Source organism: Lactuca serriola, chromosome 8 (genome assembly GCF_051521515.1).
Source record: "Lactuca serriola cultivar US96UC23 chromosome 8, Lser_US96UC23_V15, whole genome shotgun sequence".
Taxonomy (NCBI): Eukaryota; Viridiplantae; Streptophyta; class Magnoliopsida; order Asterales; family Asteraceae; genus Lactuca; species Lactuca serriola.
This window is the reverse complement of record NC_136415.1, coordinates 131,240,341-131,267,486: the sequence shown is the minus strand read 5'-3', so window position 1 is coordinate 131,267,486 and position 27,146 is coordinate 131,240,341. Positions and strand designations below refer to the sequence as shown.

The following is a 27,146-nucleotide window of genomic DNA, read 5'->3' as shown; positions in this document are numbered from 1 at the left end:
TATCATACATAAGCATAATCAATAAGAGTGTTATGTGCCAACCATAGTCTTGCCATTATGGCACGAGCCGCATTGTGGTCTTTCTTGTTAGGCCGGGGGCCACAACCCTGGGTCTTTACAGACAAGTGCCAGGAGCCACCTCCTGGTCTTCCATGCAAGTATCACAAAGACAACTAGCATACAATCTACAGTTACTTAACTAACATTTGCTAGAGTTCAGACTTTGGTCTTTCATACAAAATACCAGGAGTCGCCTCCTGGTTTTTCATGTAAACCGCCAAGGGTCACCCCTGGGTATCCCCACCACACATAAACCAAATAGGTCGACATTGGTGCAGTCGACCCATAAAACAATGAGGAGACTCACCTTGAATGCTGAAGCTCACTGCAATAAATCCTTAGTTGCTGCCCTGACGACTTCCCAAGCTATCAATACCAGAATATCACCCAATTAGCAATTGGGATCCAAACTATGATCCATAATCCATACTTGGGGTAAATGACCATTTTACCCCTGACCAAAACTGAAGCCCAATCCAAAATCAAAAAGGCCCAAAACTACAAAATCCATAAAAGCCCACTAATGGCCTAATTTTACAAATTGGGCCTAACCCCATATGAGCCTTATCCTAAAGCACAACAATTTATGGTCCAATAATAAATCTTCAATGGCCCAAAGGCCCAAGCCCATTGGGCATACTAAGGCTCAATACCAAAAACTTTGGCCCAACTAGACATGCCCAAACAAGAGTCCAAGACTATAATATTACTTTGACCAATAAGCCCAGCCCACAAGGCTCAAACCCATGTTCGAAGCCCAAACGAGAACAAACCCAAAATCCACAACTGAACGTACGCGGGGCGTACCTCCTTGGTACGCTCATCGTACATAAAGATACTGATTAGGGCCTCAAGTCAGTACGTAGGGCATACATGGACTTACGTGGGGCGTACCCGCTGCTTCTCCAAAACTCATATTATGACTTAATCCGTTAATTCCTTCCGTTAAAACCTCAGGATACCTTCCAACAAAGCTCTTAATGCATAAAGTTGGCACCTTTATGCATTTACATGACTCAATGGGACCCAATAATCATTTTAATCCATTAAGACCCAACAAGAACATGCATGGGCCAATTTTAAACACCAAGCAATCATTTTATGAACTTATTACCTTAGAACTGTTAAGAGTGGCAACTCAAAGCTCATGGAGTGGTGTCCAACCACTAGATGTCACTCTCGAGGTTAAAATGGAACCAAAACCCACATAACTTTAGATCTCAACTTTTAAAGAGCAAGTTAAGAACCCTTTACCTTTTATGAGTTGGAAATGTCACAAATAGTCCAAATCCACAAGCCTTCCTATTGATTCACCACCTTGCATTACACCTCCTCTCTTGAATGTACACTAAAACCCACCAAGATACACATAAAAAGGCTCACAACACGTTTGGATGAGGCTACAACTTGAGATTATGGTTTATGACAATGGAGGATGAAGGATAGGCTCACACTTGGGACTTAAGGTGTTTAAATAGTGAGCCAACCCCAAGATTTAGGGTTTTGGGATTCAACACATTACGCTGGGCGTAATATCTGTACGCTGAGCATACAGCTCAAACATCAATGTGTCCATTTTCCAACATTATGTTGGGCGTACCCAGCCAAACACATGCATGCCACCTTTGGATGAATAGAACCGGAATGCAAATCTTTTTCCATTAAGGGCTAAATATGCCAAAACTTCAAAATACCATAACTCCCTCGTCATAGGTCCGTTTCCAACAAACCGTATATCCACGGAAAGGTGGCAAGAAGCCTTACGCTTCTAACGACACACCTAAGCCTTAAAACCTCCCGAAAAAAACCCAAAATCCATAAAATATCAAACATCAATTTACGATTATACCCTTGACTTCCGAAGACACAATCGAACACTTGGATCACTTATACTATGACACCCACATCCGAATTGGGCCAAATCCTTCCTTTCCCAATGCCTTAAACCTTATGACAACTGATGATTGGGCCACAACCTCGAATAAGGAAGCAAATCTGAAACTGAGTGTTACAAACCTCCCCCACTTAAATTAAATTTCGTCCTCGAAATCGCTCATTACTAACACTCGTATCAAAACAAATAGCTTGAGGAACGCACCCGAAAGTTCTGCGCACAACACAACCTTCCCATGATATCCGAAACCCAAACAGAAACTTCCATCTCGAATAAAACCAACCTTTTTGCCCCTACAAAACCACTCCTACCTTTCCGAGACCTGAAATCTATGATGGTCTGACTCCCCGACATACCGCCTATGCTAAAACATTACCATGACAAAACCTTATCGAATAACAGACCAAACATAACACTTCTAACCCTTATTATATTGATACACCCTACGAAAACAAAGCCACTGACCATAAACAACTGCATGACACTTTCACTTGTCAGAAGGCTCAGATAATCTTTCAAGTAGAAGATTCATCCCTACAATGGTTAGAATCAAACGAGAGCCGTGCAACAAAGTCAGATCAATTACTCTGATATTATTTAATCCAACTGCAAGTGACTTAGCACTTTCGATCAACAAGCTACTCTGCACACATGAATCCTTAAATCACTACTTCAACCCGAAGCATCACGCTGCCTCCTATATGTTTTTCAGAAGTAACCGAGACCTCCCTGGTCCCAACTTATGTGCCAACTATATGGATTATCGGGTTCCTTTCCGGTTGTTGAGCTAAATCACACCTTCACAGTCGCCCTGTGCGACCTTCGAAAGGAAACTTCGACCAACAATAATTACCCAAACCAGCCCGATACTAAACCCAATGCTAAGCTGAATGCTACAAGACCATCTGTAGTCTTACCTCATGTCCGGTCTCCCACGACCTACCAATTCCCGATGCCTAACATGTTGTGGCCCTCCCATAGCCTTGCGAACATACCTTCCTTGGCCTAAACCATTTAAAGAAATTCATGATCAAGTCACAAATTTGCCATAATCTCACCATTGAATAGGGACCGGTGAATGCTACGGGCCACCCCACAATCTTATAACACTTCCCACGCCAACTAACCGAATGCTACGGGCCACCCCGCAGTTTTACAACACTTCCACCATGCCACAAATGCTTCCCAATTCCTTACTGCCAATCATTCAATTCGAACACAACTAGATACAAGTGCACTCGACCAGATACCCAAGCTGAACTCGAGTCATGACTGGAACCCCAACCCGGGTCCCCCCTCCCCCCCAAGGCCTGCTATCGAACACCAAGAAGACGCAAACCCAATGTTAGGAAGTTTTCCCGAACTCCCAACTCACACAATCCTTAATCCAAACAACGACTTGGGCCGCCTTCCTCCCCGATGGGGATGCGAAACTCATCCTAGTTTCACACATGCTTTTGATCTTGAATTCATGAACGGATCTCCCCACTTTGATTTACTAAGTCTTCACAACATATGAGAATTGAAGGATTCCCAATCCTTATTACCTTCTAAGAATCAAACTGTTGACAACTCGCACTTACCAATGCAAGCGATCCCTCACTAGCCAAACTCAAAATACTGCACACCCCCTGAAGACTAGATGAACATTTTCCGAATCCCAGCAACATTGATGACCACAAATGCTTTGAAATGATACTACACTTGAATCTTGAAGTCCAAATAACAGATGCTCATACCAAAACCTCAGCAATAGACCACTTCCCTTGGCGCCCCCATAAGTCAATCCAAGCACAATGACTGAAACCACCGAATCCTGACGATGCCGGATAACCAACCTGCTGAACCCTGACCACAGGCCTTCGACCCAATGCCACTGGGTCGATCTCGTCCAAAATCGGAAATAACAACCGAACACTTGGAACTCACTATACATGATACAACCCCAATTAACCAATTAACGATCCATGACATGCAAATGACATATAACATTTCTTGGAGATATAACGCAACATAAATAGAGAAATAAACCAAATATACGCTTACCCAATCTGATGCAAGATTCAAAACAATATAAATACCGATATAAAGGTTAGTGATAACATATCACGATTTCTATATTCTGTTGTGAAGTAGCCTAAGTTACCGATATAGCATCGTCATGGTGTGGTCCTCGAGAGAACATATGTTTTATTCTTGATGGCCTTAGGGGTGTAGCGGTAATAGTTCACGATTGCCTCTTCTAAGGAGTACCCTTAGTTGGCGTTGGAGTGGATGCGAAAAATAAAAAAACCACGATACCGAACTACTCTGGATCGAACCGAGACAAACAAAGACCGTCCTCGACCAAACTAACAAAATCCATTTCGGCAAAGACCAATTGTAGAGTGACTTTGGGGCCTCTATGGTCTCTGCTCTAAGATCACATTCTACTGCAATGTCTTTTTGAATTAAAAAGACATAATCGTTGGATTGAGTGGACTTGGAATTCCATTTTTGGGCTTATTGTTAGACTTGGGAGTTGGGACGTTGAGACTTGGGAGTCTAGGAGAAAGGCCCAAATCAATACAAGTGGATAGCCCAGGTAAAATTTTAAACACCTTTACCTGTCGAGTGCTGCGGGAAAACCCTTTTGTTAAACCCTCTCCACTCGCCAGCAAAACACAAACGAAAACGTCCTCTGTCATGGCCGACGCCGGAACTATTCGAACATTTGAAGATTTTCTGAAGGTTCATGGTCTACTACTTGCAGCTGCCGGTATTCCTCAGTCACTTTACCGGAAACTCTTTGAGAAGCTGTCCACTGAAACTTTCGATGGCGGCAATTACTTCCAGGTGGAGCCGGTAGAGGATGGACGCCAAAGGCGTCTTGTTCTCACCACCTCGAATTCCATGGGAAAAGAATCAAACATTTTTCTCGTTGATCATGCTTTGTCCTTTCGACTTGCGGATGCCCCCAAACAGGTTAAGTTGCTTCCTGTACAGTCTTCTATAATTTTATCGTGTTCGAGTTCGGATTAAGCGATTAAGTCTTAATTATGAGTGAACGACATCGATGGGATTCTATTGTTTACTCAACTTACATTTTGTTAAGACCAGATTGCATCTTCTATTGTGTTTATGTACATTGATTTGAAATGTATGTACTGTTTTAACAGCTGCAAGAAATTCCAGGGTTGGTAGAAAGAATGGCTTCATTGATGTGTGTGGATATTGATTTGAATTCAGACGATGAAGATGCAGATAAAGAGGATATCAAATTAACTGTTGTGGAAATCGTGGAGAGAGAATTGGAGAAGGTGAAAAAGGAGGGGCCTGGTGCAGTGGTGTGGTTGGAACTCGAGGATCTTAACATTGATGATGATGTCTTTGTGTCCCTTGATTTACCTACCAAATTTCCTGTATGTCACCATTGCTCACATTCTCATCTCTTTCATGCATTTCTTTTCTTGAGAATTCCACCATTGATGCATCAATTTTACTTTTTGGTGCTCAAATTCTATAGGACTTAATTGCACTTAGTCTGTGCAACAACAAGATTAAGTTCACCGAGACAATCACCAAGGAAATTGTGAAGTTCAAACACCTTAGAGCTCTCTGGCTAAACAATAACCCAATCATGCAGAATTTGTAAGTGATTGCTAAAGTTTTTAATCATAGCTGCTGGTGTGAAACAGTAAAATAGATAAAACTGAAGTACTTTTTCCTCTAGTGATGATCATGTTGCAGATGCTATTATTCATAATTTCCCAAGACTTGAAATCTTGAACTCATCTTTTACCCGAAAATACACGGGCTGGGCTTTGGGTTTCTGTGGAGGAATTTATGACAAAGACAATCCGGGATGTGGACATGATGATGATAACCACTCGTTGCAGGGTTTGACTTCTCTTGACCTTTCAAACAGACGTATTCACAGCCTACACATGGTATAATCAGATAATCATCCAAACTACATTTATTTCCAACTATTCATATTATTTACTTCCACTTTGCAACTCTTTTTAGGGGTTTTCAGCTGATGCTATGCCATCTCTTTCCTACTTAAATCTTCGAGGAAATCCATTAAATGATCACTCTGTATCTGATTTACATGAACATCTAAAAGCCTTTACCAGCTTACATTCGATTGAGGTATCTTCAATCACTAAAGCTCTCATCTTTTTATATATATATATATATATATATATATATATATATATATATATATATTTTGCTAATTCTAGGTATGTGGCAGGTGGACATTCCTGGACCTCTAGGAGACAGTGCAATCAAGATTGCTGAATCTCTTCCTAATCTTTCTTTCCTAAATGGTGTAAACACATCAAAAGTCTTAGAATCTGGAAAAAGCGTGATTGATTCAATGCTTCTTCCTCGTCTTCCTGAATGGGATTCTGGTGAACCCTTAATTGATCGTGTCTTGAATGCCATGTGGTTATACTTAATGTCTTATAGATTATCAGATGAAGAGAAGATTGATGAGACTTCTATATGGTATGTATAACAACTCAACACCCTTAAAACATTTAACATTTTATCAATATCACGTAAATGATTTTTTTTAATCGTGTTATTTGTAGGTATGTGATGGATGAATTGGGTTCAGCTCTTCGACACAGTGATGAGCCGAATTTCAGAGTATCACCATTCCTATACATGCCCGATGGAAAACTTGAGTCAGCAGTGAGGTCAACTCATCTTATTACCATGATTAGAGTCTCTTAACCATGATTACAATCTGATTATAATGGATTACATTTTCAGCTTCACGATTCTTTGGCCTATAAAGAATGTTGAAGATGGTGATGAATGCACTCGTGATTATTTATTTGGGATTGGAGAAAAGAAGCAACGTTCTGCTAGACTAACAGCTTGGTTTCATACCCCACAGAAGTACTTTATCAAAGTATGTTTTTGACTTTTTTTCTATACTAAGATCATCTTTGTAATTATGAAACGATCTTTAATGTTTTTTACATGTCATCAATTATACAGGAGTACGAAACATTTTGGCAGAATTTGAGATCAATAAGTTCTTCACCAGTTAATAAGGCATCTAGAACTGGTAGTCTGGCACGCAGTGATAGATGTCCTCTTGGTGTTTATACAGATATTCCACAAGTGGAAGAAATCTTGACACACCCAGGATTTATAATCAGTACGTGTTGTGTTACTTACTCTGAGGTTTTGATACGAGCACTTCATTTAATAATTTTTTGTATTTTTTATGGTTTGTAGCAAGTGAGCCGAAGGAAGCGGATATAATATGGACAAGCATGCAGGTGGATGAAGAAATGAAGAAGGCTGTAGGCCTGAATGATGGACAATGCATGAATCAGTTCCCTTTTGAAGCATGTCTTGTTATGAAACATCATTTGGCAGATACAGTTCAGAAGGTGATAATAATTGTGTGTATATTTATGATGAAGTTTTTGGTGACATGGAGTGATGGATACATATTTATTTTTACAGGCTTATGGATCTCCTGAATGGTTTCAGCCTACTTATAACCTTGAAACACAATTAACACAGTTTATTGGTGATTATTATGTACGTGAAAACAAAGGGGATGACAATTTATGGATTTTGAAGCCTTGGAATATGGCAAGAACTATAGATACAACGGTTACTGGGAATTTATCTGCTATTATACGGCTCATGGAGACTGGCCCTAAAATATGTCAAAAGTATATAGAAAGCCCAGCTTTGTTCAAGGGGAAGAAGTTTGATCTTCGCTATATTGTTCTTGTTCGCAGTATGAACCCATTGGAGTTGTTCATCACTGACATTTTCTGGGTATGTAAAATAGTCGAAAGGGTTGCTGGATTTAATTCATTATTTACATACAAGCTTGTTTTCAGGTGAGACTAGCAAACAACACGTACACTTTGGATAAGAAGAGTTTGTTTGAGTATGAGACACATTTCACTGTTATGGTAATTCATTTTGCTTGCTTCTCTAGTTTACTGATCTTATTAGTTTTCTAAATTGCTGTAATGGCTAATGGTGGTGTTATTTTCAAAACTATCAGAATTACCGGGGAAAATTGAATCATATGAACACACCAGAGTTTGTTAAAGAGTTTGAGCAGGAACATCAAGGTTTGAATGTCTTACCTTTTCTCTAGTATGTAAGAGGGAATGGAATGAAATAAATACATCTTTTTTAGCTTCAATTTTACGTACATAACAAACTACATGGTTTAAATGATTCATTCCATTCCTTTGTGATTCATAGCAAACAGACCTTTGGTTCTTATGGATGATCTTGTTTGATGATTGCAGTTGAATGGTTAGAAATTCATTCAAGAATTAAACAGATGATCCGAATGGTGTTTGAATCAGCGACTCTAGTCCACCCAGAGATGCACAGTCCAATGTCTAGGGCTATGTATGGTGTGGATGTCATGCTTGATGGCTCTTTCAAACCCAAGTTATTGGAGGTATGTTTTTAATTCTTCTTCTTTAAACTTATATCATACACATATATAATGGTTTTTATTAACAGGTTACCTACTGTCCGGATTGCACTAGAGCTTGTAAATATGACATGGAAGCCATTACAGGTGGAGGCGAGATCATCAAAGCTAAAGATTTCTATAACTACGTGTTTGGTTGCTTGTTTTTAGATGAAACAACTCATGTATCCGCATTATGAAAACAAACCAGTAACTCTAGATATATTATCATATTGTAAAATTGTATTTCTTTTAAAAAAACAACAGAACAGATTTTTTCTATTTTACAAATTTGTAGCAATTAATTCCGATCATATGTTACCGCAGTGGATGACCCATGTTTTGGAGGGTTTTGAATGATGTCATTTTTTTCTGTAATTCCAGTTTGGACATGCGTTCAAGCTCCAATGCTCGCTCAAGCTTTGCTGCTCTGGTACTCCATTCTGCTAGTATGCCTCTCAGTCTTTCATTTTCCTCCATATACTTTATTTATATTTCATTCACAATAAATAATATAGACTTTAGAATACAAGTAATATATAATATCACGAGTCTGTGAGATAATGAAAAAAAATAGACACCTGATTGTTTGTATTACGTGCACTCTGGATTTCAGCCTCCTTTTCAGCAACCAGAGATCGAGCAAGTCTTAATTCAGATTGCAGTTGATTCATCTAGATGTATATATATATATTTTTTAATAAAAACTTATCCCACAAAATTCAACTTAAATGACACAATTAGGTGTTACCTCAGCTGAAAGTGTTCTTAACTCTTGATCACGAGCTGCTAATAAATGAGCAAGATCGACCTACAAAACAAGGCAGCTAATAATTAATTCTCTATAACATTACAAAATTTGTTTCCAAATTTATTACCTGAGGTGTCATGCCATCACCAGATTTCTCATATTTGCTTAAACATTCTTGCAATCGAAGAATCTACATTGATAAAAAAAAAGGTTTGGTTTTAAAGGTTGAGGTTTAATCATTATGGGAAATTTTCTGTTATTATTTACCTCCTCACTTAAAAAGTTGAGGTTTTCTCTTTGATACTGTAACAAAGCCATTTGCTGATCAGAGAGATAGCCACCACCATCATGATACCTGTGATTAGTAGTTTTTGTGATTCACTGATTCTATTTTGGGATAATAATAATAATTGTTAGTGCATCCACCTCAATCCTTCTAGAGAGTTTGATGGTTGAAGTGGAGAATGCAAGGACTTGACAACATCAGGTTGGGATTCTAGTGTATTGTACTGGTGTACATGACCTGTACAGGTGTCAAGTCAAAATGTCAAATACTATTATTTCAGTTCTACCATGGATTAAATTGAAATGAAGGAAAACTTGCCAATGTAGACTCCCATGAAAGACCCAGCAAAGATAGCTTCAACCAACATGATAATCCTGAATATAATTTAACAAATATATATATATATATATATATATATATATATATATATATATATATATATATATATATATATATATATATAGTTTCTTAGATTGAAAGAGGAGGGGAGGTACCTGAGCATTAAAGGAATGGAAAGAATTCTTAGATATGGCTCCCAAACCATGATAAGTAGCATTGCACATGTACCTGGAAATGAAACAAAGTAGTTGAAATCAGACTTTGATGTCAAACATAATCACTTTTATATTTTTGAGAAATATGATGTGCTTAAAAAAACAATAAATTAGATTATGTGTTTTTGAAAACATTTCAGATATATGATTTTTCTAGTATATATTCAAAGTAAACAACTCCCATCAAAGGGTGTACAAACAACATACCATATGAAAAACTGGCAAAGGGCATGCGAACAACATGCTTCAATTTTTGGCTGAAAATATAGTAACCCTACATAAAAGAACATTAATGTTATGCAATCATCTTACAACATCTCACAATTGTTTCATTACACTGAAATTTGTTTAGCCAAAATGAACTTTTACAGTTAAACTTGTCTACATTTTAAAAAAATATTCCTCAAGTGATTAAACCTAAAGAATGTAGAAGAAATACTACCTGTAATCTTATTTTCTGGACTTGATAAACCATATAGTGCTGGAAGATGCCTGTAAGGAAAACAAATCTTTGTGAACCACCAGTCCTCCAAAAATAAAAAATAAAATAACACGAAACAAAAGAGAACACCTGTGATGATTAATAGAGTGACGTCACAGGTGCAGAGTATCTGTAATGTCAAGTATTTCTCAGATTGGAACACCCATGGAGCTCCAACACCTAGTATAGCATAACCTGACTAGAATCGAAGAGAATCAAACCAAAGTTTAAGTTACTCAAAAATGGAAGTGTTTAAAAATCTCTGATTTTGTATTCAAAAACCAGGAAATGATCACTTGCCAAAAGTATACAGTACAATATGCTACCAGCAATGCTTGTACATTTCCGATCCCCATACGAAGGAGCCTCGTTCGATGCATCAAGGAATCTATGGCAAAAGAGGAAACGAATCATGAATAGTACTAACTAAACTGGATTAGATTAGTTCATGTAATTACAGTGTAACTAATATCGATGTCATGACGCATTGAATAAGCAAGTGCAACAGAAACGTGACACATCATCCAACGAAGAGGTTTAATTTTGTACTCCAAAGTCCAAAACACAAAATTACAGAAAAACTCGTAATAATTTAGCTTAATCTGTCTGTCTAATCAACTGGAGACAATCAAACGATAACATAACGCCGATACAACACTCTAATGATAGAATCATAACTTCGAGAATCGGCATTGTGATAGAAACATAAACTGTAAGCTATCATATATAAATACAACTTACAGATAATTATCGTCTGGAGATGCAAGGTTGGAAGCAGCGTATCGGTCCGTGGACATGATCTTCGGACCTAAATTAGGGTTTCCAGATTCCACTTCGATCTTTCAGACGATTCGAATAAGAAAGTATTGTGCTTGAATTTGCAGTAATGATCGTCTGTTTTCGGTTAAGAAACTGAGAACGAATGAGTATATCGCCGATGGAAATCGAACAAACCCCAGAGCAAAATTATTACGGGTTTCCGTCGGGTGATAATGACCCCAATTCGCCGTCTGATTACAGTTCCTTCTTCTCCTTGATAGGATCTAATATAAGTTTGGGAAATTCTATTTACATTCTCCCCGTTTATTTACACTCTCTGTCGAGTGTCGACAATTCTCCTTCTTCCTTTCCTTTTATTATTATTATTATTATTATTATTTTAAATCGTTTTATTTATATTTTTTATTCAATGAACAATGTTGTTTTTAGAGTTATTAGAAGTTGTGTCATGGTTGTTGATAAAATCAATATCTAATTGAGTTAGATCAAAACTCTTCTTATATGACCAATGAAAAGGTATATCAGGGTTATTAGACCGGATAAAAAACTTTAAATTGTGACATCAAACAGTAAAGAATATGAATGTGATCCGTAAATGACCCAACATCTAACCAAATCTAATAGAAAGCATATCAATGAGTCTAATCTGACTTTAAATCTGATCTAAATTTGACTCAACATCTAATCAGATCTAATAGAAGAAATCTGTAGGAGGCATCTCAATTAGTCTTTTAAACTATAAATCTTACATGAGTTAATCACTCTATACACTTTGATATACTTTTTGTTAGTTGTATCTTCAAACATACATTTCTTTGTATTATTGGAAAGTAAAGTTTACAAATGTTATTTTCTTAAAATAGGAAAATAATTTACCATATTTTAAAGTTAAATAAATAACAATGTATATTTTGCTTATTAAACACAAAAATAATTGACTATTTAATTATTGCAATATAAGAAAAAAAAATCCAAACACTACATTTTGCAGACTAATTTATGAAGCTTAAATATGTAATTATTTTATTATTTTATTCATATCCGTACGTCTTCTTAAGTCATGATAACCATGTTTGAAACACATTCAAAAATCAAGTAAAATGAGATATTTGATGTGGAAAAAGTCTTGATAACTAATTCTTTGCCATTAAGTAAAGATTTCGCGTAACGCAAAATATCAAATACAATATTTAAAATACATCTGAAACATGTGCATGGACTACGACAAACTTTGAAATGAGGTTCCTTTTGTACGTTAAACAACATTTTGATTAAACTTACAAGTTACAAATAGAAAATAAACATGCCTCAAAACATTTTACTATGCTAACATCATTACACATAAGATCTATCCAAATATAAATTTGGGTTAAGCGTCATAAAAATTGGGTTAATATTTTTAGGTTCTTATTACATCATTGTGGTAGATTGTTGTTAGAGATTTGGGGTTAAAAGTATTTGGAAATTCAAAGATTGTGTTTTACACTTTCAAATCGAATTATTTGGGTGATATTTTCAAATCCTCAATTAGATAATACTCGAAAGTTTGTGAGCAAGAAAAAGTAAGAGGATATCTTTTTCGTTCATTGTACTAGAATTTTTGACCAAAATTTCCTTAAATATGTCTTATGTCTAAAACTATCACAAGACAGTTTGATAACTGACACAAAAAACAGGACATTAGACTATCTCAAACCCATTTCTATTTCCCCTCCAAAAAAATGGAGTAAAAAATAGGGTAAATAGTGTTTCATCTTTAACTCTGCTCCATTTTTTACCCCATTTTTACCTATAAAAAATATATTCCTAGTATATCCAATCTTCCAACTTATATAAATTATCCAGGGCTGACTCAACCAGTTTGGAGGCTCTAAGCGAACCAAAAAGTTGGGGCCCTTTGTCATTTACTATACTTAATGTTATCAACATTTTTGTATGTAGTTAAAAAATTTAAAAACCACACTTTTTGATTCTATAAAAGCTTTAGTTGCATTTTTCTTTTCCTTTTTAAAGCTCCCAATTCATATTTTCTATTTGACATGACTATTAATTATTTGATTAATAATAACAATGAACAATCACCAAGACAACTACTATAAGTATAGAAGATATGGATTAGCCGATTAAGAATTTTGGATTATACCTGTTGCCTTGATATTTGATAATAGAACTTTAGAAGATAATGGAAAACTCAAATTCTGAAATCCGTTCCAACCTGATTCGTATATTTTGTAATCTATTGTAACCAATGAAGAATAAAGTCAAAAATCAGATAACAAAAAAAAAATAATAATAATAACCGAAAAGTATTAATCCTAATAAGGTTTAACTAATAACTATTAACCCTAATTAGATAATCATATCTGATATCTCAGATTATAAGTATGCCAATTCTAGAAACAATTTCAGCAACACAGTGACACACTCTAATTAGATAATCAGTTTCTGAGATTCAGATGACAGATAATGGAAAAATAAAAGTGAAAAGTGAAAAAATTGCACATACCATTTTTAGTGACAACCTTGAATCATCAGAAATCTTTGAACTATGGACTGATGGAGTGGAGTTATCAGTTATGGAGAACATGAGAAGTTAAGATTGGAGAAGGAAAAGAAGAACAGAAGGTAATGTATGTATTTCAGTTGTTTAATTTCGTTAATCACAATCCGATTTTTGAACCGCCCCTGAGAAGAAGAAGATGAGAAGTGTGATAGTGGCTTATAGAAGAAGAACCGATGAATCGAATTTTTGAGGCGTGTGCATAATGAGACAACGATTCAGCTAATATGGACAATTGGACATTGGATTGTATTGGCCATTTGGGTTAAGTTGGGCCCTCTAAAAGTGGGGGCCCTAAGCTCTAACTTTGTTCATCTACACATAGAGTCGACCCTGAAATTATCATACACACCCTTTCTTCTAATTTGGTTTTAACAAATATATAATCTATATTTTTTTCATTACAATAATCTTAAATAAATAAGATTATATTTATAATACTTAATTATAAGCTTTTGTAAAATACATCATCGTGTTTTAAAATTTCAATATGTATTTAAATTTTTATATGAATTTGATAAACAAAGAACAAACTTTATATGTATAATTAATTAATATAATTTAATATATAACACAATATTCTAATTATTAAATATTACATTTAATTATTATTAGTAGATAAAAATAAACTAAAGATGTATAAATATATAAAAAGATGGACTAAAACTGACAACTCAAAGTTTATCCCCATTTTGGGGGAAATGAATAGTATAACACCATATTTGGTGTTATACTATTCATTTCCCCCCAAATGGAGGAATAAATGGGGTGGGTTGGAGATGAATGAGGGAAAAATGGAGGAAATAATGGAAAATGAGAGTGGGTTGGAGATGCTCTTAACCACTGAATAATAGCATAACCGACGAGTGTCCAAAAATTGTCACCAACAATCAAACCTACTACAAAATGGTCATTTTAACCACTGGATAATAGAGTAATCCAACAAGTAAAACATCAAACTACAAAATTAATGTGAACTATTCCAACGCGTTCCAATGTGATACGTTCCGATGCGTTCCAATCCATCGGAAGTGAACAATACCGTCCCAATGTGTTTTGATTCTAAGGAAGTGAAGAGTACCCGTTCCAAATCCGATCCATCGAAATGAACAACACCGTTCCAATGAGTTCCGATTCATCTGAAGCTATTTCTATCCAAAATCAGTTCCAGGTTCGAAATCATCTTCGGTTCCCGATATCATTTCCATTCTGAAATCATTTTACTTCCAAATATAAATTCCATTCCAAAATCATTTTCATTTCTGATATCAATTCCATTCTGAAATCATTTTTGATGGGTTTGAGCCATAAGAACTTTCCTATATGCACATGCAAACCCTAATGCTTGGATCTAGGTTTCTCTAATTGAACATGCAATGTATCCAAGACTTTGATTGATAGATCTAATGTAAACGTTCATATAATAACACATGAGATTAGATCTGAAAGATTACCTTGAATTGCTTGCTTGAATCTTCTTGTCCTTGGAGCTTAGAGTCACAAATGTCAGTCCTCTAATGGCTTACAAACACCAACTTAGCAAGAGGATGATTAGAGAGAGAGAGAGGGGAGGGCAAGAAATCGGCCAGGGTTTCTTCTATTGCAAGTGTGCCGATTTCCTTGACCCCATGGGTCTATTTATACTAGTGAGCCTCCTAGGGTTTCACCCTTAAAACCCTAATTGGATAACTTAGGCCCTAAGCAATCCAATCTCCTTATTGATAAGCCTTGGGCGATTTATAGGTCCTTCTAAACCCTAAAATCGTCCACCCCCTTAGTCATAAGGAATTATAGCCCAAAGTACAACTATCATACAATTGACAGTTTATGCCCTTTTATTTAATTAATCTCTTTAAGTCACCAAATTAATTCCCAATTAATTTATGACTTATATTAATCAAATAACAATATTATTATTCCTTATATTATTCTCATAATATATTAATGATATTTCTTCTCTCATTATAAATCATCATGTCAAGTTGCTATGGTGAAGGCAACCCAAAAGGACCATGCACAACCGGGTCAAATACTTACCAAATATAGTTGCAGCCTTAGACACTATTCCAACAGTCTCCCACTTGGATAATTCTAGTAACTATATATACAAGCATAATCCGATTAGCAATCGTAGCTCTCAAAGACGCTGTCAAACTCTGATCTTATCAATCTTGTCCTTTAGATAAGGGATCGTACAATCCTCTGTTTAGATATCATGCGGACAATTCTATGGAACCAATTGTCCAACAGTTGGTTTCTCGATCTCAGATTTATTTGACATAGAACTTAATCGAACACATCAATTTAGTTCTGACCGGGCCCGACACATAAGTCAAATCAAATCATCGAGCGGCCGAGATATTGCTTTTACCCTCTTAGGATAAAAGTAACAGATAAACTTCGACTTATATGCATTTACTTATTCATTAATCAATTATACACAACAATGCATTTTATAACATCAATTTACTGATGCGGTTTCGCATTATCAATGTACAACCAATCAACAAATAACAAACCATATATCTAGGTTTTAAGACCATATGATATTATCATCTTGCGATCAACCTTTTCGTCACATTCCATAAGGTGATTCCAGCAAGTGCGGGTTTGTTCCAATGCTCAAAACTAGTTCATAAGCACTCATGAACGTTGCAACAAACTTTTGCTATGTCTAATACCATTTAGACAATCTACACACCAATTCATGACAATCTTCATTCATACCTACTTCCAACATATGAACGATTGTGGATTGTTTGAATAATTCGATTATTCTAAATAACTCAATTATTCAGGAAGTCAAAACATGCAAAGTGAAACAATAGTTAAACAATTAACATAAGACAGTAGCTTTACTTATAAATAATACTCCTTTATTTAATCATCAAATGTTAATTACATTTATCTATTACAAGTTTCTAAAACTATCTAATCTAATCTAATATCATCTCTCAGTCCAATACTCCTAGCATGCTGCAAATGCTTGACCCTACTCAGTCCCTTCGTAAGCGGATCTGCTGGGTTATCTTCTGATGATATCCTCCTAACCACGAGGTGTCCTTCTTCTACTCGATGTCTAATGAAATGATACTTTCTGTCGATATGACGAGATCTACCATGATCCCTCGGTTCCTTGGTCAAGGCAACCGCTCCTTCATTATCAGAGAAAATTTCCATAGGCTCCTTTATGGCAGGCACAACTCCAAGATCACCAATGAAGTTCTTTAACCATATTGCCTCCTTCGACGCTTCGCTCGCTGCAATGTACTCTGATTCGCACGTTGAATCAACTATGGTTTCCTGCTTGGAACTTTTCCAAGTTACTGCTCCTCCATTCAGGGTAAAGACCCAGCCTGACTGTGAACGGTAGTTGTCCCTGTCGGTCTGAAAGCTGGCGTCACTATACCCTCGCACCTTCAAGTTATCACTCCCTCCGAGGACTAAAAACCATTCCTTGGTCCTCCGAAGGTACTTAAGGATATTCTTGACTGCAATCCAATGGGCTTTGCCAGGGTTCCCTTGATATCTACTAACCATGCTCAAAGCAAAGGCTACATCAGGACGAGTACAAGTCATAGCATGCATGATTGAGCCAACTGCGGAAGCGTATGGTACTCAACTCATTTATGCTATTTCGACTTCGGTACTCGGACTTTGAGTCTTACTCAACTTGGCATTACTTTGTATCGGTAATTCTCCCTTCTTCGAATTTTCCATACTAAAACGTTTTAGTACCTTATCCAAGTAAGTGTTCTGACTAAGTCCTATTAGTCTCTTACTTCGTTCTCTCACTATCCTTATTCCCAAAATATAGGAAGCCTCTCCGAGGTCCTTCATAGCGAAGCACTTCCCGAGCCAGGACTTAACCTCCTGCAGTGTCGGGATGTCGTTTCCTATGAGTAGTATGTCGTCAACTTATAGAACGAGGAAGCTGACTATACTCCCACTGGCTTTGACATATACACATGATTCATCTTCGCTTCGTACAAATCCAAACTCTTTGACTTTCTCATCGAAGCAAAGATTCCATCTGCGAGACGCTTGCTTAAGTCCATAAATGGACTTCTCAAGCTTACACACTCTATTTGGATGCTTTGGATCAACAAAACCCTCTGGCTGAGCCATGTAAACATCCTCAGCCAACTTTCCATTAAGGAAATCAGTCTTGACATCCATTTGCCAAATCTCATAATCATGAAATGCGGCAATAGCTAGCATCACTCTAATAGACTTTATCTTCGCAACTGGTGAGAAGTTCTCATCATAGTCAACTCCGGGAGTTTGAGTAAAGCCCTTCGCAACCAATCGCGCTTTATATGTGTGTACATTTCCATCCATGTCGGTCTTCTTCTTGAAGATCCATTTGCACCCAACGGTCTTACATCCGGGCACATTATCAACCAAATTCCAAACTTGGTTGTCATACATGGATTAGATCTTGCTGTCCATTTCCTCTTTCCATTTCGCAGACTCCGGGCCTGCCATGGCTTCCTTATAACTATTAGGTTCATCAATGTTTATTAGTGTACCATCACTAATATACGTGTCCCCTTCGGTAGTAATATGAAAACCATAAAACTGGGGTTGAACTCTAACTCTTTCAGAACGTCTAAGAGGTAAGGATTTGTCAATCGGTTCAATCGGAGTTTCCTCCTCGGGTTGAGTGCCAACGGTAGAGGTTCCTTCATCAATTATTCTTGAATCTCTTCAAGCTCGATTTGCCTCCCACTGTCTCCTTGGCTTATAAGTTCTCGCTCTCGGAAAACTCCTCTCCTCGCAATGAAGACAACATTGTCCTTCGTTCTATAGAAGAGATATCCAAAGGATTTCTGCGGGTAGCCGATGAAAATACATCGCTCACTATGAGGTTCGATCTTGTCGTGAGTATCTCGTCTTACGAAAGCCTCGCAACCCCAAACCTTGATATGTGCTAACGAGGGAGCTTTCCCTGTCCACATCTCGTGAGGTGTTTTGGTAACCTTCTTAGTAGGGACTCGGTTAAGGATATGGGCGGCAGTCTCTAAGGCATACCCCCAGAATTAGATAGGTAGTGAAGCACGACTCATCATAGAGTGGACCATGTCTAACAAGGTTTGATTACGCCTTTCTGCCGCACCATTCAACTGCGGTGTCCTAGGTGGCGTCAATTGTGAAACTATTCCACACTCTTTGAGATAGTCGTGGAATTCAAGACTTAGGTACTCTCCTCCTCGATCGGATCGAAGCATCTTGATTTTCCTGCCCAATTGATTCTCCACTTCATTCTTGAACTCTTTGAACTTTTCAAACGTTTCTGACTTTTGCTTGATTAAGTAGATATACCCATATCTACTATAGTCATCGGTAAAAGTCACATAGAAGCGGTTCCCATCATTTGTGGTTGATCTAAAGGGTCCACATACATCGGTATGTATGAGGTCCAATAAACCCTCACCCCTTTCACATGTGCTAGTGAAGGGTGACTTGGTCATCTTTCCAAGTAAACAAGATTCGCATGTGTCATCTTCCCTAAGGTCGAATGACTCCAACACTCCATCCTTTTGGAGTTGGGCTATGCGCTTCTTATTGACATGTCCAAGACGACAATGCCACAAGGATGCTCTGACCATACTATTGGAAGAATCCATGCATAAAACATCATTTCCTAGGTTATCTACAATCGTAACAGTTTCATAAATTCCATTACATGGCATTGCTTCAAAGTATAAGACACCATTTAGATAAGCATAAATTGAACCATTCTCATTATTAAAAGAAAATCTAAATCCTTGTCTAAACAAACCATGAAAAGAAATGACGTTTCTTGCCATTTCTGGCGAGTAGCAACAATTATTCAAATCTAAACATAATCCATTACTAAGCACTAGAGAATACACTCCAATCTTGGTCACAGGCGACGATCTTCTGTTCCCCATGATTAGATTTATTCTTCCACGCTCCACATCCCTATTTCTTCTTAGTCCCTGCAATTTAGAACAAATATGGTAACCACACCCGGTATCGAGGACCCAAGAAATAGCATGAGATGAATCATTAGATTTAATTGTGTATATACCTGCGAAAGACGGCTTGATCTTTCCTTCCCTGATGGCTTGCATGTATTCTGGGCAGCTTCTCTTCTAATGCCCTATTTTGTGGCAATGGTGGCACTCTGCCTCCTTTGGGTTAGGGTTAGGCTTAGCAGGATCAACTTTGGTCCCACTAGAAAAGGAACCATCTCGGGACTTTCCCTTGCGGTGGCTCTTAGACGGAGCCTTCCTCTTCCATCCCCTTCCTTGCCCAATGGCCAAAACAGGAGCAGCGGGTGGATTGGGAGTAGGTGCAACAGACTTGTCCTTGAGGTTGCTCTCAGCAACCCTAAGGAGACCTTGGAGCTTACTTAGGGTGACCTCTTCCTTGTTCATGTGGTAGGTCATCCTAAATTGGTTGTAACACGGAGGCAACAAGTGAAGGACCATTTCGATAGCCAAGTCTTCCCCAAAGTCGACATTCAACTTGCGAAGACGATCGACATACCTTTGCATCTTTTGCAAGTGTACGGTTAGAGATTCTCCATGTCCCATTTTAGTAGATATCATGTTAGTGAAGATCTCATAATGTTCCTACCTCGCGTTTTGGTGGTATCTCTCAAACAAGTCTTGGTGCATTTCGTACGGATACATGTCCTCATAGGACTTTTGGAATTCAGCGTTCATTGTGGCTATCATGATGCAATGAACCTTCGTCGCATCACGTTCATGAGTCTCAAAAGCAGTCATTTCAGCCGGAGTAGCGATTTCTGGATTGATTTTCTCGAGCTTCTCATCAAGGACATACTCCTTGTCCTCGTAGCGAGCAATCGTGCGAATGTATCTTATCCATTCGCTAAAGTTTGTTCCATCGAAAGTCACCTTTTGGCAAAGGCTCATCAATGTGAACGAGCTAGCAGCAGCGTTGTTTGCGTTCGACATCTACAAATAGAAAGGACAAAGATTGATTAGAATTTAAAATCCCTAATTATCACCCAATAAGAAAAATTAGGGTTAGGATCCAACAACATTATTTACATATTAGAAAAGGGATACCGTAATCCAACATGCAAACAATTTGAAGGTAAGTGAATGACGATTCACTAATTCTCCACCATGAAAACCTAACTTTAAGTTCTAAATGTATTGAGAATTCCTAGGTTTTGATGAGATTCATTGAACTTTTCAATGGCATGTTTAAATCTCGATATGCCCCTCTCGTTTGTGACTGGGATACCGAGGATCACAAAGTGGGTGTGAATAACCATGCAAATCTACACGGTGCCTTCATTGTAACAATCACCTATTCGATGTGCCGGTAAACCACACACGCTCCATCGAACTATGATAAACAATGAATCACCCTTTGCCACCTTTTCTTAGAACCAATTAGTGTGTCAGTAAACCACACACGCTCCACTAACTTCTTAGCAAGGGTGCAAAGTATAATTTCATGGGATTGCATCAATTCACTTTTCCTAAAGTAACTAGGATTGGGAATTTGAAAAACATGTAGTTACTTTGTATTTAATATTATACTTTTAATAAGGAGATAGAGTTGCCCTATCCTACCCGTTCGGCTAACGACCCTCCACCGATCAAGCAAGCGGTGGGTGTGAGTGTACACCCATTAAGCGCCATTTTATAGGCCGCAACCTTATACCCACCTTATAGATCGGCTTCGTGAATGAGACCTACTAATGGTAAGACTAGCATTTTAGTTATACATACATATATATATATATATATATATATATATATATATATATATATATATATATTAATCTTGTAATATTATATTAGTATAGGGTTGAATTTTAAACTTGTAAAATTCTAGGGTTTGAAATTTAAATTGTCTAAATTAAACTTTTAATCACAAAACGTAAATTTCAAAACTTGAGGACAAGTTTTAAACTTTTCAAAACATAAGGGATCAAATAACAAATAATCTAAATTAACATTTAATCACTTAATTATCCATATTTGATTTATTTAATTGTTTCTTGCAAAACAATTTACCAATTTAATTAAAATAATCAATTAATTATCACATAAGGAAATTATTATTCAATTTATTGGTAAATATCTTCAATTAGGTCAAGGATATACTCAAATATATGTTAAAATCGGATTTATATTGACCCATTAAGATAAAGGCAAGTTTCCATAAGATAAATAGCAAGAAATCCCGAAACTAGCTCCTTCTGACGCTCGAACTCGCCGAGTACCACAATGTACTCGCCGAGTTGAGGCCTACTCGCCGAGTACACAGTGGTACTCGCCGAGTTCATCAGACAGAAGGACAAAAATGAATTTAGCAATCAACAATCAAGCAACCAATGCATCAATTCAATAGAAACCAATCAAGGCTCTGATACCACTGATGAGTTTGAGCCATAAGAACTTTCCTATGTGCACATGCAAACCCTAATGCTTGGATCTAGGTTTCTCTAATTGAACATGAAATGTATCCAAGACTTTGATTGATAGATCTAATGTAAACATTCATATAATAACACATGAGATCAGATCTGAAAGATTACCTTGAATTGCTTGCTTGAATCTTCTTGTCCTTGGAGCTTAGAGTCACAAATGTCACTCCTCTAATGGCTTACAAACACCAACTTAGCAAGAGGATGATTAGAGAGAGAGAGAGGGGGGAGGGCAAGAAATCGGCCAGGGTTTCTTCTATTGCAAGTGTGCCGATTTCCTTGACCCCATGGGTCTATTTATACTAGTGAGCCTCCTAGGGTTTCACCCTTAAAACCCTAATTGGATAACTTAGGCCCTAAGCAATCCAATCTCCTTATTGATAAGCCTTGGACGATTTCAAGGTCCTTCTAAACCCTAAAATCGTCCACCCCCTTAGTCATAAGGAATTATAGCCCAAAGTACAAGTATCATACAATTGACAGTTTATGCCCGTTTATTTAATTAATCTCTTTAAGTCACCAAATTAATTCCCAATTAATTTATGACTTATATTAATCAAATAACAATATTATTATTCCTTATATTATTCTCATAATATATTAATAATATTTCTTCTCTCATTATAAATCATCCTGTCAAGTTGCTATGGTGAAGGCAACCCAAAAGGACCATGCACAACCGGGTCAAATACTTACCAAATATAGTTGCAGCCTTAGACACTATTCCAACAATTTTTCCCTTCCTTTAAATCTTGTATAAACTTAACAAGTGTGTACTCCAGACTTTCCTTACTTGTTTAATATTCATTAAAATCGATTTTGGTCAACAAGTCAATCCATTACACTTAAAAACAATTAGTGAAAAAATTCACCAACAAACCTCTCCCATTTAAGTGTAATATTGATTAACTGTAACTTCTCAAAATTCAAGACCAAAAATTTCATTTTTCATAATACTAAATCCACTAACCAGACATGTTCATAAAAACATAAAGGAAAATCAAAGTAAGTCAATCAATCATCTCAATACATCAAAGTCATATAAGGCGGAAATAATGGTGTGTGTGCAATGCGATCACCCTGAGCTCTTCCCTTTTGATCCGAAAGTACGTGAAACATAGACTGAAAAACTGTAAGCACGAAGCTTAGTGAGTTCCCCAAAATACCTCATACCATACATATCAAACATATAATGGGCCATACCTCACAACCATCGGGCCCCGCCTGAAACAGATCTGTTAGTAACATGCGATGGGCCCCCACCCAACACACTCATCATGTAGCACCCGGTTCCTGGTACGTAAATGTTATTTGAGTATTTCCTTTCTTTTAGCCTTGGAATCGGCGAGTCATAGGTCCGACTCGCCGAGTGGATGCGGGACCCGGGACACGTTTAAGTTGGCGACTCGGCGAGTCCATATCCTGGACTCGGCGAGTCACAACTGTTGGATGAAACCCTAAGTCTCAGGGGTTTGCACCCTATTTAAGCGACTTATCCGCCCCAGGCCATCCCCCATTCTCTCCCCAGAGCTCCCAACCCTCGTTTATGCTTGTTCTTTGAAGAATTGAAGCTTTGTTGTGTGCTTTTGAAGGTTTTGAAGGAGGAAGGAAGTAGATCCAGAAGAAGGGAAGCCATCTAGGCATTATTGTGTTCTTCCAGCAGTTCCTTTGAGGTATAACCCGTTTTCCCCATGATTTTATGCTTAGTACTTCATTTAGGTCTTTCTTGGACAAATCCCCAAGCTTGTATGTGCATTATATGTCGTAATAAGATGTTTGGCCTCTGGATCTAGGCAAGATTGAGCTCCAGGAGCTCAGATCTGTTACCTTTATGGACCCATGTTGCTTGTTCACCCTAGATCTACCCTTTTGAGGCATTTAGAACCCTAAAAATCCGTATTGGTGAATATCTACACGTAAAGTTGGAAACTTTACGTGTGATTCGTGTTCTAGGAGTCCAGATCTGTGAATGACATGGACTGGAATCGAGCAAATCTGTGTATTTAGTGGGTGCATGGCAACGACTCGGCGAGTCGTTCATATGACTCGGCGAGTCTGTTCGCGAGTCTCCGAATTTGTCCCCTTTTCGTTGTGTCGAGTGAGCAGTGAGTCACGGGGTGTGACTCAGTGAGTCGGAAGCTGAACTCATCTATGGAGGTACTCGGCGAGTCAATGCCCTGACTCGGCGAGTTCAAGGCAATCTCCTTAGATCAAGAACAGACTCGGCGAGTTGTTCATACAACTCGGCGAGTCGTAGCATAAGTGTTCTTCAGATGAAGATGGACTCGACGAGTTGTTCATACAACTCGGCGAGTCTTAGCATAAGTGTCCGTCGGATGAAGATGAACTTGGCGAGTTTTCATACAACCCGACGAGTAGGATGAAGGACTTGAATATCGGTTTAGAAGGAGAACTCGTCGAGTCGTCGCCTAACTCGACGAGTAGGATCGGGATCTAGGTCAATCGTTTGGGTGGTGACTCGGCGAGTTGGGTCAACTGAAAGTTGACTCTGACTTTGACTTAGGGCATGGTCAGGGGTAAAATGGTCATTTTACCCAAAGGTCAGTGAGCAGTGTTTGATTTAGTATGTTGTGGGAATTGCAGCCGGAGGATTTCCGGAGCAGCAGCAGCAGCAGTAGGCAGTCAGTTCCCGATCAGATCAGCAGCTACTTCGAGGTGAGTTACCTTCCAGTAGCGGTGGGTCTACGGCCACAATGCCGGCCCACCAGTAGGAGTTGTATGTTAGATGATTGTCTTTGTGATATCATCTAGGTTTGCTACTACCTGATATGTTGTATGCTGGCATGATATGTATATGTGATAGTTGTAGAGTTCGATTGTTAGGACCGAAGGGTAGGTCGGACACCCCAGATATGTCTGACAGTACGTGATGATATGATTGCATGCTGGTTTTGTTATGTTATATGAGATAAAGGTAGTAAGAGGGGACTAGTCCCCGAGGATCGGTTGTTAGGACCGATGGGTAGTCAACACCCCAGAATGGCTTGACATGGGTAGTCAGCACCCCAGAATGGCTTGACACGGGTAGTCAGCACCCCAGAATGGCTTGACACGGGTAGGACGGTACCCTAGAACGGCCGTACCGGGTAGTCAGGCACCCCAGAATAGCTTGGCAGTATGTATGTTATGTGTTCGTATGATATGTGGTATGATGGGGGAACTCACTAAGCTTTGTGCTTACAGTTTTCAGTTTTGGTTTCAGGTACCTCCTCAGCTAGGGGAAAGGAGTCGGCGCGGTAGCAGCATGTCACACACACACTCTCTGGTTTCCGCATTTACGAGCTTCACTAGGATTTGTACTCTGATATTTTGATTGGTTGTATGTTTTGGTTTTCAGACATGGTTCACTTTATGTTATGGTTGATCAAACGATGTTTTTAGCTATTAATATTTTCTAAAGTAATGTTTTTAAACAAAATTTTTGGTCGTGAAAATTTGGGTCGTTACACATCAGGCCTCGCCCGATATACATACAAACACATACAAGACATGCAAGAGTCACAAAGACAACTAGCATACTATAATATAATCCACTGGACCGACATTGGTGTCTTCGACCCACAAGTACAGTGACAACTATCATACTATAACACACTCATCAGGCCCTACCTGGCATCGGGCTCTGCCCAGTACACATACAACACATGCAAGGTCACACAGATAGCTAGCAAACCAATAAGCATTAATCATGGGCCGACATTGGTCCCTTCGACCCGCTAAAAACTAGGAAGAGACTCACCTAAAACTGAAGAAACAACCAGATAAATGCTTGGACTGCTGATCCTCACGTACGCCCCGCGTACGAGGTGTACGCCCAACATACTAAGGCGTACCCTAGTACGCCTAGTGTACACAACGTACGCTCAAAGTGTACACAACGTACGCTCAACGTACTATACTTGGGAAAAATTACCATATTGCCACTATTGGCCATTTTGAAATCCTTTTTAATCCCATGGGCTAAAATACAATATTATCCAAACTTAGGGTTGAAATTGAAATTACCTTGTCATCGGGATGTTACAATTTTTTTCTAAGTTGTATTCACGGTTTAAAATACCATATTTATAGTAAATAAATATATTAATTTAATAATACATAGTTTAATATTTTCGTTTTTACCTTCATTTATATTTTAACACAAAATTATATAAAATATGCAATTTAATACGGTCCATTTTTAGTTTAATACAAAAAATTTACAACATAACATAATACAATCCATTATACACTAATTCATATATTTAGAGAAAGCAAACCCAAGCTCTACCACCAATTACCACAGACCACCACCAACCACATGTGTCATCGTCGTAATCATCATTTCTTCCAATATGTATATAAAATCACTAATTGACTGCTTAAAAATTATATTCACAGTTTAATAAACCAATTAATTCACTTATTCATAGTTTAATACAAAATAACTATAAAAACTAATACATTATTATATATTTATACAACACAAAAAATAAATATATTCACAATAAAATTAATACAAACATTCATAAATAAATCATTCATATTATAATACAAAATTCATTAAAAATTTAAAGTTTAATACAGTCAATTCACAGTTTAAACATAAAATTCACAGTTTAATGCAATCAATTCACATTTTAAAACACAACAATCACAGTTTAATACACAAAAATTCAAAGCATAATATAGTCAATTCATTGTTTAAAAAGAAAAATCACAGCTTAATGTTTTTAATTCATAGTTTAATACACAAAAATCACAATTTAATACATAAATTCACAGTTAATACACAGAAAGTATAAATTCACAACCATATTATCAACTTAAAAATCTTAGTACAATCAACTCACATTTTAATACACCAAATTCACAACTTA

At 37.5% G+C, this 27,146-nt stretch overlaps 2 protein-coding genes across 3 annotated transcripts; one reads left to right on the top strand and one right to left on the bottom strand.

Moving 5' to 3' along the window:
• Window positions 1-4,583: 4,583 nt before the first annotated feature.
• Window positions 4,584-8,737, top strand: LOC145065755 (tubulin-tyrosine ligase). The gene is made up of 15 exons (XM_079012823.1): window positions 4,584-4,918; window positions 5,113-5,355; window positions 5,460-5,584; window positions 5,667-5,883; window positions 5,963-6,088; window positions 6,192-6,448; window positions 6,535-6,642; window positions 6,719-6,860; window positions 6,950-7,112; window positions 7,193-7,350; window positions 7,427-7,750; window positions 7,816-7,890; window positions 7,986-8,055; window positions 8,239-8,396; window positions 8,462-8,737. The coding sequence occupies exons 1-15, from the start codon at window positions 4,640-4,642 to the stop codon at window positions 8,609-8,611; spliced, it is 2,595 nt and encodes an 864-aa protein (XP_078868949.1). The 5' UTR covers window positions 4,584-4,639; the 3' UTR covers window positions 8,612-8,737.
• LOC145065756 (protein FIP1-like) lies at window positions 8,606-11,603 on the bottom strand. Of its 2 annotated transcripts, none has more exons than XM_079012825.1 (13): window positions 11,225-11,603; window positions 10,784-10,871; window positions 10,574-10,682; window positions 10,445-10,494; window positions 10,210-10,276; window positions 9,943-10,015; window positions 9,767-9,822; window positions 9,589-9,685; window positions 9,430-9,517; window positions 9,290-9,352; window positions 9,163-9,222; window positions 8,993-9,085; window positions 8,606-8,894 (listed from the first exon to the last, which is right to left on the bottom strand). In XM_079012825.1, exons 1-13 carry the CDS (start codon window positions 11,278-11,280, stop codon window positions 8,730-8,732), a joined length of 1,065 nt encoding a protein of 354 aa, XP_078868951.1. In that variant the 5' UTR covers window positions 11,281-11,603; the 3' UTR covers window positions 8,606-8,729. The 2 variants fall into 2 exon arrangements, with proteins under 2 accessions (XP_078868951.1, XP_078868950.1); XM_079012824.1 differs by having other exon boundaries at window positions 10,810-10,871; window positions 11,225-11,285.
• Window positions 11,604-27,146: the final 15,543 nt, after the last annotated feature.

What these genes read in the sequence shown, in the direction of transcription:
- LOC145065755 (XM_079012823.1), top strand. Translation starts at nt 4,640, where the DNA reads ATGGCCGACGCCGGAACTATTCGAACATTTGAAGATTTTCTGAAGGTT. An exon ending in ATTGATGAGACTTCTATATG is followed by an intron (nt 6,449 to 6,534) that starts GTATGTATAACA and finishes TGTTATTTGTAG; the next exon opens with GTATGTGATGGATGAATTGG. An exon ending in ACACCCAGGATTTATAATCA is followed by an intron (nt 7,113 to 7,192) that starts GTACGTGTTGTG and finishes TATGGTTTGTAG; the next exon opens with CAAGTGAGCCGAAGGAAGCG.
- LOC145065756 (XM_079012825.1), bottom strand. Translation starts at nt 11,280, where the DNA reads ATGTCCACGGACCGATACGCTGCTTCCAACCTTGCATCTCCAGACGAT. An exon ending in TCCAGAAAATAAGATTACAG is followed by an intron (nt 10,277 to 10,444) that starts GTAGTATTTCTT and finishes TCTTTTATGTAG; the next exon opens with GGTTACTATATTTTCAGCCA. An exon ending in TTTCATGGGAGTCTACATTG is followed by an intron (nt 9,686 to 9,766) that starts GCAAGTTTTCCT and finishes ACACCTGTACAG; the next exon opens with GTCATGTACACCAGTACAAT.